The sequence below is a fragment of the Tyto alba genome, unplaced genomic scaffold (genome assembly GCF_018691265.1).
Source record: "Tyto alba isolate M040663 unplaced genomic scaffold, T.alba_DEE_v4.0 Super-Scaffold_1000006, whole genome shotgun sequence".
NCBI classification, from domain to species: domain Eukaryota; kingdom Metazoa; phylum Chordata; class Aves; order Strigiformes; family Tytonidae; genus Tyto; species Tyto alba.
In genome coordinates, this window is record NW_024881272.1 from 20,715,284 (window position 1) to 20,729,054 (window position 13,771).

At 37.8% G+C, this 13,771-nt stretch overlaps 1 protein-coding gene across 27 annotated transcripts in view; it reads right to left on the reverse strand.

The window, feature by feature from the left end:
* Nucleotides 1–13,771, reverse strand: part of ADGRL2 (adhesion G protein-coupled receptor L2) — a 395,600-nt gene that overhangs the window by 64,857 nt on the left and 316,972 nt on the right. For all 27 annotated transcript variants that reach the window (XM_033000458.2, XM_033000459.2, XM_042805318.1 and 24 more), the window contains one exon: nt 7,008–7,221. In XM_033000458.2, coding sequence (XP_032856349.1) covers nt 7,008–7,221 — 214 coding nt within the window. The remainder of the gene's footprint in view (nt 1–7,007; nt 7,222–13,771) is intronic.

The window sequence follows — 13,771 nt, forward strand, 5'->3', positions numbered from 1 at the left end:
AGCATGTCTTTTATATAATGCTCAAATATACAAGAAACAGCGTATAATACTTAAAAATTTATGTATACTTATGTATAGTTATTTATATTTATTTTCACCCATGAACAGCACGGAAAGACTGATGCATATGTATATACTATCCTGCCATATAAGATATACACTGACTTGAGAAGAATCTGGTGGTGTTTTTGCCAATAACAAATGAAAGTAAACAAGATATGAAAACACTAAATAAAATATCAAGCTACACCCCGGTAAAATAAGGAATCCAATCTTTTTTGAAGCAAACTAAATCTAAATTTTAAATGTCATTAGTTGGTATCAATGATCCTTTTGTTGTTTCCTTTGTAGCTTGTCCAATGCCGTGACTGGTGTGTGTGTGTGCTAGGTGCTTGCACATGTGTAATGTAATTTCTTCTGCAGAAAATAATAATAGAACACACTGCAAAAAGATGATCAAGTACCACTGACAGCTATTTCACCTTACCTGACTGCTCAGAACCTCCTAATATGTGCATCTGTATTTAATTTACTAAGTAATGCCACGATGGAACAACCCCATTAATAAAACCCCCTATTTTAAATTAGTAAACTAGACCTACTACTTTCATATTAAGAATTAATGATAGTGAAAATGCACAATGCCGGATAAGGTTCTTCTCAGCCATGGCTATTACTGTTTTTTTCTGTAATAAAGCCAAGAACTATGGTATGCTTCATGAATATTCTAAGCTCTGTGATTATAGCTCATGGAAATAGGCTAAATGTATTTCTGCTTTTTTTTTGTTACATTTGAGTCATAACTAAGTCTAACACATAGAAAAAAACAAAACAAAACAAAGCAAAACATAACAAAAATCAATCGGGCTACGGTCCAATACTGTGAAAAGCTTAGCTTAAAAATAAAAATCCATTTTAAGCTTCTGCTACATCAAAATACTCACGGGGGTGACTGCCGTACTAAGACCTATGTCTGTTTCAGGTGAATAGAAGCCTTCATTTTTAAAGGATGTTTAAAAATAAACGTATCTAATGTTGATAATCTTGTGCAGTAAATGGCTTGTGAAGCAGTTGTCAGCAAGCTGAAACAGAAACTGCTGGCATGCCAAAGTAAAAGGACCTTGTACATGAGATCAGCATCAGTACCACAGCAGCTCCAACATGCATAAATTCCAGGACTGTCCCTTATCCATATCAGTCTGTGCTATCCTAGCATCAACACTGGTATTTCTCTGACAGAAAAAGGACAGATACGCAAGCTCTTAATGACCAGAGAGTAGCAAAAGGCAATGTATATCTCTTATTCTGAGACACTTTTCACTATGTACTATCTTTAGCAAAGGGAGGCAATCTTCGGCTGCAGAAGGAAAAGCAAGGGAAAAAGCAAGATAGCAGCAGGGGTCAGCAGAGCCCTTGTCTAAGCCTGGCAGACCCCCGAAGTAAAGTGTGCCATTACCACAATCACAGTCATTTGTGAATGGCAGAGGATAAAATCCCGCCCGTGAAAACTGTTCTAAGTCACATTAAGAAATGCAAATCTGAAGCGTGTTACAGTTCAAAGGGTGAATCAAACAAGGGCCCTGTGTGAGGAAGCTATTTTTGAGGGACTAAAATGCTTCTTTGTGGAAGTCTTGCAAAGGCTCGAATTCAGCTCTGCAGTGACCCCACAGCAGGTTTTGTCTTCTACCAGCAAAGACACCCTGGGCAAAGTTTGCTTTTGGCTAGACCTTCTCACTCTGAGGAGTGAGATTAATCAGTTATAGGAGATTTGCCCACTATCCATCCAAGCCTGGAATACTGTGGAAGATTTTCTTTATTCACTCCCATTATGGAACGGACCAAACTCATTTTCACTTGAAAGGACACTGATACGGTATGATGGTGTTACCTCTGGAGTCATGACAAGCAGGAACAAGATGGAGGGCTTCTTCATAGGAGAGCTCGTTTTGTTTTCTTTCAAAAACATCTTATATATAGGATTTTTTCAAAATTACATATCTGTTGAACATGTGAGTAGATGGAAAGGAATGAACATCTCCATTCTCGCATTGGGAAGGATTAAGAAAAAAATTAAGTCTCAGGAGAAAGAACCGATACACTGCTTCCTTCAACTTTCCCTTCATCACCCTGTGTGGCAGGACCCTCTGTATAAGCGCAGCTGTCTCGCAATGAGATGATGGACATAACAGGTTAAAAGTATGTGAGAAAAGTTCATGGTAACAAAAACCCAAGCTTGAACTCTTCACTGCTGTCATGATGGACATGGTAATTGAAGGTACATGTGTTGCATGTGCTATAGATAGGACAGGGTACGTGCAACAGAAGAAACACTCACTTCTGAAGAGGATCTATTCCTTTTTTTATCCTTCTACTTTTCTGCAGCAATGTTTTAAGAGGGAAAGGTATTTAAAAAAATTAGTTCTCTAAATCCATCTATTATACCTATTTTTATATTTATGCTTACATTTTATAATGAGGTTTGCTTTGTGCATATTTAAAAAGCAAAATGATAATGATTAAAAATGTTTAGTAGAGCTGTAAAGATCACATAAAGCTACAATTACAGTATAAATTACAGATGAAAATAGAATTTCAAGGCCATTTCAGTGCAGCGTAGATGTAATCTCCTTTGTATTGCAGATCAAAAATAAACTGAATATACCAACTGTGAGAGTATATTTTTTAATGTGGATGTTCACATGGTCTACAAAGTCTATAGTTTGAAACATTTTGAACTCTTCCTCTTTAATGATCACAACTATGCTCTCCGTATCCGAACACAGATCAGAAGTTCCTGTTTAAAAATTCAAGGTATTTTAGTCTTTATTAGGAGGGAAACATTTTTTTTCTTCCTGAAGTTAACATTAATTTGGCTGTCAACAGCAAATGCTTGAATTCTGTGTGTAAGTAAGTAATCCCACAGATTCTGAGTTAATAGGCTGCATTTTCTTTAAATACAGAGCATTAATTTTCTACAAGCCCCACCAACAGCTGTAACTGTAAATTACTCAAAAAAATAGGTGTCCATATTGGTATGGACATGATATTTTTGTAACATAGATTTCTCAGGATTTAAAATTATATTATTCAAAATTATTATCTGCCACACTAACCAAGTATTTCTTTAAATACACAGGCAAAAAGTATCATCTAATTGCACTGTACTGAAATCACAAATATATTTATGGCATCTGATCTTTAAAATAATTGGGAACTTTTCATAAACAAAAAGTTTAGGGCTAGGAAAAATGAATCCTACTAAAAAAAGCCTATTTTTAATTCATTAGAGAAAGGTCCCATCATGCAAAAGCACATCTTAGCGGCTTATTGTTCAACTATAAAATTACATACGCAATATGCCTTTGAAATGTATTTTAAGTATGTATTTACAAGTACTTTTAAATATATATTATTATTTTAAGCTCATAAAACAGAAATTCAAACACTGTATTATCTATGTAACCCTAACCGCCTGTCCTAACAAAAACCTATGGTCCACCCACCTGCAGTTGCAGAGCAGGGCTTTGAAGTTGACACTGGAGGCAGAAAGTCCCCATAAACACACAGGCAGTTTGAATATAACTCATGACATCCACCTGTAGTCCACTTACAGTGAAAGTGGATTTAAGACTAGGTCATATGTAAATTTTATCATCTTAATTTTCAAATCTCTGCTGTGCCTATAAAGAGCAGTACTAGTTAGCTTTATCAGTTTCAAAGTCTTGTGACAGTTTCTGGCTACAGCCACACAAACACACTTTATGAGCAAGCAAGGAGAGCAATTTCCTCAGGCTGTTTTGCATCTTCTGCTTCCCTGTTCATCGAACTTCTTTTTAAACAAAGGGGAAGCAGAGGAGATTTGTCTCTCCTAAAGGACAGCAGAGCACCAAGGAGTTTGACTATTCTAAGATCTAACTGCCTGAAAAGTGGGTTCTCTGTCACTCACTCACACTACTCTCCCACCAAATAGTCTAGAAATATTCTTATTTCTATACTTAAATTTAGCGTGTGGTAGGATCTCTCAAACTTGACTGTATGCAAACACTGGGGTTAATTATCAGAAAAGCGTGAAAGGGGAGAGGGATTTTCTAAAGGTCTAGTCTCTTCCTTCGAAGCTTTAATTTTAATCGTGCCAGTCTGAAGTTTACACGGAATCTAAATACATCGGAAAGACTTTATTCTGGAATAATTGGGATGTAATTTCAATCAGGGACTAAAAATTTAATAACTACTTTGCAAAGGTAAAAGCAAAGCAATGAAGTCATTAGTGTTCTAGTCAGGCTTCCTAGGAAAGCATTAAGTTAAAAATCTTCTGAGAACTCCAGGAAAGAAAGAAAAGGGAAGGAGAAAAAATTAAATAGCAGCTTTTTCTGAGAAAGAAGAGCTGATGTATCAGTGGACACTGGCAAAGTTTGTGTGCTAGTATCTCAAATTCTGTGGAAGGGGAGCAGGGCATATGATTACATGGCTTTGTGTTAAACTGGAAACCTCATCTTACTTTTCAATCTTCAGATTTCACAGTATTGATCTCATTAAGCTAGTGTTTTCACATTGTAACTGCAGTAAATGTAGTTGCTGTGAAAAAGCTGTGGAGTAATGTTGCAAATGAATGATGAGTATTTAATAATTGCTGTGGAACTACACTTAACTGCAGGTCTAAACTGAATTGACTGGTCAAACGCAGTGGTTAAAAACACTGCTGGCTGAAGTGATAAAAACATATTATTCCTTAACAGCAAACACTCTAAGTTTTTTATGTAGCAAAGTAGAAACTATTGTTGCTTAGTTCAAAAGGTATGGGAGAAAAGTTTTCCCTGTTATCAAATGTCCTAACAGATAGGGGTTTTTTAGACAGCTTAAAAAAAAAAAAAAAAAGAAAAAAAAAAAAAAGAAAAAGAAAACCAATGAATCCAATAGTCCTTCAGGTGAGATTTTTCTATGCAATCACTGCCATCAAAATACAGCTGATGTGATACTTTTAGATATCAGATCAAGGACATGTGCTGAGTACCAAACAACAGTTTGCCTTAGACAACAAAAAATTATGATCACCAATGGAGTTATAAATGAGATACGAGAACATTTAATATTTCATAAAAAATTTGCAATGTTCTAGTATGCAGGCAATATAGAGCAGATTGAGCAATTCTGAGAAAAGATCAAACAAGGGAAGAGACAGCTTCTCTACTTAATGACAGGATCTGAGAAAGAAAACTAGAAAAGCAAACTTCCAAATTACTATAAATGTCAGGCAAAAATAGAAAGCAAAGTGTCAAATGATCTTTGCCATTTGTTCAGACAAAAAAAAAAAATTAAAAACTCTGAGCATAGGTATTTTGAACCAGTGTCATACATGTGATCACAACTTAATTTTAATCTGTTGAAAAAAGGGTAGAAGTGGAAGATTGGGGAAGTCCAAAAATACTCTGCGATTATAAACTTACAGTTGATTAACTGAAAGGGGAGGATTGAAATTTTAGCTTTCCAGTAACAGTTTGATGTCACTTTACACAAGATTGTGCCTCTATATTTGTCTCTGACTACCTTAATCTGTGTATTTGCAGTGAACATAAGGAGGACTTTGATCAAAACACAACATGCATTTTACACAACAAGGAAGTCTACAGAGAGGCACTACATTTACAAAAGCAATTGAAGGAGGTTTCAAAGGGAATTGACAGATTAGAGGATGATGACACTGCTGCTGCAGTCTCAATGGAAATCTGCCTTGATCTAATTAACAGCAACGAACTAGAACCACAAAAAGATAATTCAAACATGATTTAAAGAAGTTATATTACCTTTTTACTAGTGTAGCGATGGAGCCTTTCCCTTACTGATCACAGAACAAGTCACAGGTTGAACACAGAACAAGAACAAAAGGCCTGATATCCTTAATTTACCTCCATCACTTGAAATTGAAGCCTGCAATCTAGCCCAAATACTTGATTACATAAGTAGAGAACATCCATGTATTCACATGAAAATTATAAAAACTTCTGAGTCACACTCATGACAACTTGAATGAACTGGGAAATCAAAATGTAAGATTATTTTTAAGACATGACTATGTTACTGAGTGCTACTATGTTCAAACAGAGCACAGTAAATGGAGCAAAGGATGCAGGACAACTTGCATGTTACATTTGACACATCTGTGTATGTGCACCAGAAAGCTCCCAGGTTATTCCCATCCCCTTTTTGTTCAGGCTCCTCACCCTAAGAAAAATGCACCGTGAGGAAAACTTCCAACCAATCTTGAACTTATTCAGGCTTGTAGTTTAAGCCAGTAACAATGCCAGTGACTGATTAGTGCTGACACTTCCACAACTGTCAGTACTAGGTGACTGCTGCCTGTAAGCGGCCTGTAGCACGGGAATTTCTGTGAATCTTAGTTCTGATGCACCTTTTGTACTAACAACAGTTTTACTGGCTCTTGTGACTGATTGTTTTCTCTGAATGACAACTGCTGTCACTAACACATAATGTAACTTGTGCTTATATGCATATATGCTTCTGTACACACATGTATAATGACATATAATCATCCTGGTGTTTAATCAATCTGGCATTTTCCACTGGATGCATTTTAGAGGTGGGAACTATGTCAATGATTTACTGCATTCATAGGAAATGTGTAACTTTTCCAGGGAGTACAGAAGTTTCTGAAAAATCCAGCAGCCATTTGGACACATTTTGAGTGCTGCTTGACCACCTGAAAGACAAGGAGACAGGGAATCTCCAAATAAGTGAATTGTTTTGTTCTCCTTGCAGTTATCTTCCTGCTTTTTAACTTTTGCTCATAGAATTAAAAAAAAAAAAAAACCAAACCTCTCTAATTGCAACTAGTGGTTTTTATTTCCTTCTAATATTACTAGATAGATATAATATTACCTCAACAGCAAACTGGCACTTACAACTCAGCATTTCCTACAGTATATACCTCTTGCAGTGTTAATCCAGGAATTTTTCCTATTTAGTGCTCAAAATGATGTATGTACTTTTACCTTTGTGTCATAATTTTGTAGGCGTCTGGAAGGAAGCATTCTGTGTTCTCCATCTGGAAAGGGTCAGCATCACAAATCTTGTCATCTGTCCGTCCATAGTTAGCACTTTCTATCATAATAACATCGCTTCCTGGACACCGAAGGTCAATGGAGTAGCCTTCACAGGAGAGCTCCCTCCTAACCAAACCAAATGGTAGTGCTGCTCGGCTGAAACCTAAAAAAAAAAAAAAAAAACAAAACAAAATAAAAAAAAACCAAACAAACAAACAAAAAAAGAAAAAAAACCAAAAAACAAAACAAACCCAAAGGGATTAAGTCTATAGGATATATGGCATTGGACTCTTCTTCTGTCACATAGGCCCAAACTCTTATCAGTGTGATAAAGGAAGTGAACCTTTAAACAGTTTGACCTGGTACCATGTTAAGTGAAGCATCTTTCATGGAACTGCCCCATCCCTACACCATTGCTGTGTCCGTAGGTTGGGAAAGCAGGAAATTTCTCTTCACTCCTTCTAACCTTTCCCAGGGCAGACAATGGTGCCTGGCTGCACAGCTACATTGCACGTTCCCACTCCCACCTCTTTTCTCTCTGCTTCTTTCTCCCCTCTTTGGGCACAGACAGGCTGTGTCTGTAAGTGGGAAGCAGAAGAACAGGCAGGATTTGTAAATACAGAAAGGACTTTAAAAAAGAAACACTACCCCACACCACCCCCCCCAAAAAAAAAACCCAAACAAAACACAACCAAAAAAAAAACAACAAAGCCATAGTTCCAACTTCATTAGTCTTTCCTAATTTGTATCTTCCTTTTCTCCAGGAAGAGTTGGGTTTCTTTTATTTAGCTATATTATATCCTGAGCATGGACATGTTTGTGCCACCAGATCTAATATACATGGCTGATACTCTACCTAGTTGAACTTCAGTGCTCCTTACTGTGCCTTTTACATAAATTAAACCACAGATAGGTAAGATTTTGAACAAATACATAAATGATCAGTAGTGCAGATGTGTACTGCATAAAATCTCCCCATCCCTCACAAAAATGATATATGGAATTCTCATTTTTAACATGGTTTTCTGCATGAGCATATCCCTAAAAATAGGTAACTTCTCTAATGAAGCAATACTTCAGAAACAAACAGTGGTGCAGATATTCATCCAGATTTCTAGTATTTTACAGGCATTTCTTTATGCAAAAAATATACTGCATCAGAAAAATGTATCTCTATACTATGCTTTGTTGTACGCAGCTAGTTATTATTAAACAGACTATTTCTGTTTCTTACAAAATGTGTGCATTACTGACTTTTAGAAAACAAGCTGGGTAATATGGTAGTGTTAAATACCTATTTGTTTGAAATATTAAATCCTTTCTAAATTTTCAGCAGAATTGCAGATATTTCCTAATTTTGAAAAAGTCATCCTAATACAGTAGCACAACACTATTAGTATTTCCATGCAGGGTGCTGAAGACAAGTTGTGACAGCAAAAAGAAACAGCTATTAAGTATGAGGCTCTACAGTGTTTTGAAGGCAAAGCAACTTTTCTTAAAAAGTATGATGCATTAGAAGAGGTGAGGAAACAAGGATCTCAAACAGATCAAGAACAACTTGAGATAACCCCTTGATAGTACATTTTCACACAAACCAGATGCTGTCACTTCTTCCACTGAATTAATGATCTGTGGATTAAAACTCCTACTGTATGAAGATGGCTATCTGTTAGGACTGCAAAGAAGAGCTGTTGATAATGATCACACCAGTGTCAGGATGTGGCTCCCTGGCAGCCAGAGCCCATCTCCCTGTCCATCCCTCCTCTCCCTGCATGCCCCTGCCTTCCCTTTGCACCAGCACCAGCTTTTGCCCAACTTGTGCAGTAAACACATGCAAGGGGCTGGTCTGACTCTAACCTCCCTCTGCTGCAGAAGAACCGCTGATGTCTCAGAGGACCAGCTCGTTGGCTGAGTGGGAATTTGCTCTGGCAAAAGGGAAAGGGAGAAGGCCAGAGCACAGCAACTGGGTCTGCCTTTACTTAAAATTTTGTGGAATCATATTCTACATGAAACTGGTACCGTTACTCTGCCAACATGCTTCAGTAATTGTTAATAACAGAAGCCGCCATATCACTGTGGAAAGCACCACAGTTTCATCTCAAATTTACTCCTGGCTGTCAGTTTGGCTGTACATACCATGCACAATACCAAACACTATTTATTAGAGGCTTGTCGAAGTATCATGAGCTGAAAGCTAGAAAGAGATAAAACATGAATCCATCACATTAACACCCTACATGTTCCTCCCATGCAGCAAATTAATACAACGATGACAGAAGCTGCTCACGGCTCAGTGAGGGCGTGAAATGGGCACAGAGAGGGGTATGCGCAAAGCCCCCACCGCACATGCATAGAGCAGCTCCTTTGATTAATTACCATCACGACAGCCATGGTGGGACCAAATATAATGCTGCTAGTGACTGCCATTCCTATACCCTAATGCTCCCGTCAAATTTAATGTCGTCCACATAAAGCTTATCCCTCCAGCTGGCAGCAACGGTGCCTGTACCTCTTGCACTCAGCAGGGCTTCCTCCAGCAGGCAGCACCACCATGGCCTGGCCAGGGGTGTCCAGCCCCTTCCCCCACACTTTTGGACTTCAATCAGTAAGGAGGGAAACAGTGGCTTCAGCTGTCCAGATGGGATTTTTGCAGAAGGGCATGCAGGGAGGGGCGGGGGTGTATAGGGGACATGTCGGTGGCCAAGCGTGCAGCGTGTGTGCAGCAGCAGGTCAGACATATGGATTGCTATGGGGCTGACAAACCCACACTGAGCTATCCGAGACAAGCGGTGAACCCTCACTGCAAATCCTGCAGCACAGTCTCCACTTCTGCTAGGAAATACCTTGAATTCAAATACAAGACCTCTGCAGTTTGTTACAGAGATCAGTTGCCTGAAAATCGCATTTCATCATCTATGGCAACTGCTGTAAGTACTATGAATGTGTTTTATCCTGCAATTTTTTCCCCTGCAGGCATCTGTGAGAAGTTCTGTATTAGGACAAACATTAAAAATACTAGAGCAAGGTTAGATCACTTCACAGGCAACAGAGGACACACCTGAGATTGTAATGTAAGTGTTACATTGCAAAATCAGCAAGCAATAAAGCAAAACAATGCAGTGTACATTAGGTGGGGAGACTGCTCTAAGGAATCTATGGCACGGGAAGAATTTTAACTAAATAAAATAAATAAATTTAAAGTCCACTAACAAAGCTGCTCTGATCTTTATGCTGAAGCTTTATTTGTAATTCTTTCCTATCAACAAAGAAAAAATAAGCGTACCAACAAGCAAAGTGTAATTCAATCCATCTTGCCACCCTGACAATCGAAGAAAGAACTAGTGGGAGGCCCTGTGAGCGAAAAATCAATATTGCAGCTTTGTGCCGTGCAAATGTGAATACTGCCAAATAGCAGTGCTTAGGGTAAAATGAACTGTTTTGCTCCATTTTCTCCTCTCTGAACAAATGATTTTGAAACGACAGCTTTTTTTTGAGCTATAAAACGTCAAGCAATAACTCCCTGTGCTTTAGGCAAGTGATTGGAATAAATACCTCTTGGCAACAGGTGCAATGACTAAGGACTGAAATTCATTTACATTCAGGAGATAATTCCTGATAAACAGATGCACTGCCACAGGATGGAAGTTTGCACGACCGGCATCTGAATGCTACTTACTGCTTCTGAATCGTTCCAGAGCTTTTAGGCGCAAGTATGTGACTCTGTCAATAATTACTGTTGTCACTGGTAACTTTGTATCTCCAGTACAATTCCTCATGAATATTTTCAGTGCTGTATTTTCTAACCAACCTGTGTTCAATCTGCTGCTTGCCTTACTGTACCTTGCATAAATCTATTTTCTTTGGCTGTCCTCCTGCAGTTGAAATCAACATTCCTCCTCTTCTTGCTAATTGCTTCAAGGCAAACTGTGCCATGGATGACACCGCTCCTGCTGTCTGCCGCCCAAGAATGCAAAGTGCCTCCCAATTGCAAAGACCTTTCTGGTGCCCAGGCTGGGACTTCCAGCACAACCTAAACATTAACTCAAGTAAGCATCTATTACCAAATGTAACATATGCTGTCTCTGATTCATTTGTGTTTGTATATATTAATCAGTGTTGTGTGGTTTTTTTTTTTTTTCAAAAATGGAAGAAGATTAATACCTAACGAGAAAAAGAGCATGGTTTCTGCCCTGATGACCATTCTGATTATAGAAAAGTTTCCTGGCAAACATGTGTTTCCTGAACGTTTTATCTGCTCATGAATTAGGTGAGTGCAGTCTCCTTATTGAAAGAAGAAAACAAACTGCTTTTGCAAAATCGCACTTCTAGAAAAGAAAGGTAAAGGAGATTTTTAGTGTAATATATATTCTTTAATGCTTTATTGATCAATCCACGTAGAAAACACACTGAGAAAAAAAATCTAAATGAAACATCACAAACAAAAAGTTTTTCTCTTATACTTTAGTCTATGAAATGAAAAACTACAAGTCTTATGGAAAAAGTGTAACTCAGAACTGCGTTTCAGAAATATGTTAGGTTTACATTTGGCTAAATATTGTTTTATGTAAGTTTGAAATGCCTTATTTACCATTTTACTGTCATGGTTCCTTCATAGAAACAATTTGTCTTTAGAAAGATAACCTAAATTTGTCAAAGTGCAAAGAAAAGTTAATAATTCACAGCGCCCTGCCCACTAGCATACCATCTTTTTGAGCTGTCAATAATAACAGCGTGCCAAGTTTGGTAGATAAAAGCAAAGAGGCACCACCACATTTGAATGTTCACCCCATACAGAGGAAAAATAGTGGAATGTAAACAGGCTAACATCAGTACTCCTTGACATCAGAAGCAAGGAACCTTTGATTAAAACTTAAAGCACAGAGAAAGTCAACATGGAAATAGAAAATTATTTCAAAGAATGCAGATACTGGAAGAACTGAGAATCCAAAACAAATCTTTGCAGAAATAAATATATATGTCTCTGAGAGCAAGGAAATATTGCTTCTTGTGTTATTTGGCTCTAACAGAAAGGTCTTTTGAAAAGAGTACATCTTTTCAAACAGAATGTTTACAGTTGTCTCTTTCACAATCTCTTTTATTTTATCAAATCATGCAACATGATGATTCAAGTTCTACACAAGATGAAGTGATGCATCTTGGGCAGCATTTCAATAATATATGCTCAACGAATGCAAAGCCTGTTGAAAACTGTACTGAGAAACCTCTCCCAGCAAAGTGTGTACGTGCGTGCATGGAGGATGCACAGAGACAGCTGAACACACTCCGCCATCTGAAAATCATGCAAATGCTCAACACAGGCTCTGCAAAGCTTTTATAATTCCACAGAAAAGCCTCAGCATCCTGCAGTTTCTAAAGAATCCCACAAATTCTGTCAAGGGAGACTTTTCTCCCCGTCTCTCGGCACTGTATATATTTCACACAGACAAGCATGTTATTTTCTTAAACACATCCAATCCTGATCAACAGATCACTAACAACTACTACAAAGACACAGGCAATTTAAGTGACAACTGCACTTTCTAATTCTATCTTTGAAGGAAAAAAGTCGTTCTGGCAAGCATGTCTATTAAAAGATTACACTGGCACAGTAAGAGCTTCTGATACCGCACAGAGGTCTGGAGTTCACAGCACTCGGCTGTTCTTTCAGGGAAACCCAGCAGCCAGCGTGCAGCCAGCCCGCGCTGCAGCCCAGCAGACAAAACCCCACTGTTGAGTCGGGGTAAAATTAGGCAGGAAGAGATCATTTAAAAAATATTCCCTACAGCTGGATTCTTTGCCATTTTAAGTATATACTCATTATTTTGATTTAAGAGGCTGGAGGGAGGAGACATCTAGAGAAAAGGGATTATTTAGTGACGAAAATCTATATTCTAGTAAGAGACATCTTCCTTACTTTTTTAACTCATTCATAAAAATGGGATTAACTCAAAGCATGGTACATGAAAGCATGTTCATTATTTGAACTTTAACAAAGAGGCCAGAAGTCCTAAGGAACAGACTTGAGCATTTAAATTACGCTGAAGCAAGGCAACTATTTCATCGAATAAATTAGCTGTGAGGGGTGATTTTTAACACTGGTTTTTAGAATTCTGCTCCTCAGACATACTGTTTCATATTTTAATTACTTGGCTAAAATCTGGAAGCCTGCCTCTTCCAAAACAGAAATATGAATTGTTATTCAATAAAAGCTTTTAGAAATATTAAATAACTAGTGATGGCTTTTTAGAAACTGGTTTTACATTAGATTGTGATTCAGTCTTTTGAAAAATTAAAATTTTAAAAATCTTTGTCAAATTTTAGTGTTTTTCAAGATTCAATGTCAGCAGCAGAATTACAACTCTAAGCAATTTTCTGTAATTATATACTTAATATTCAGTGTACATAAATGTAAAGCACGGTAGTTCTGATTAATGAAATTCAGGACAGAAGCCTGAGTTACACCCTCTGACTCACACCAGGACGGGTCCTGCTTTCCAGGTTCACTGAAACTTATTACAATTTTCATTTACAGTCTCCATGCAATTCTCAAAAATATCCCTGTGAGGCTCTCTTCAGCAAAAAAAAGGAGACAGGGCTTACCTGCTTTCTGTACCTTGTTGAATGATTCAGCAAAACCTGAAGTGAGCAGCAGCATTTCAGCCTTTCAATGTAGAAGCGTTGATCCTTCCTGTGTACAGCTGGCATGGATCTCA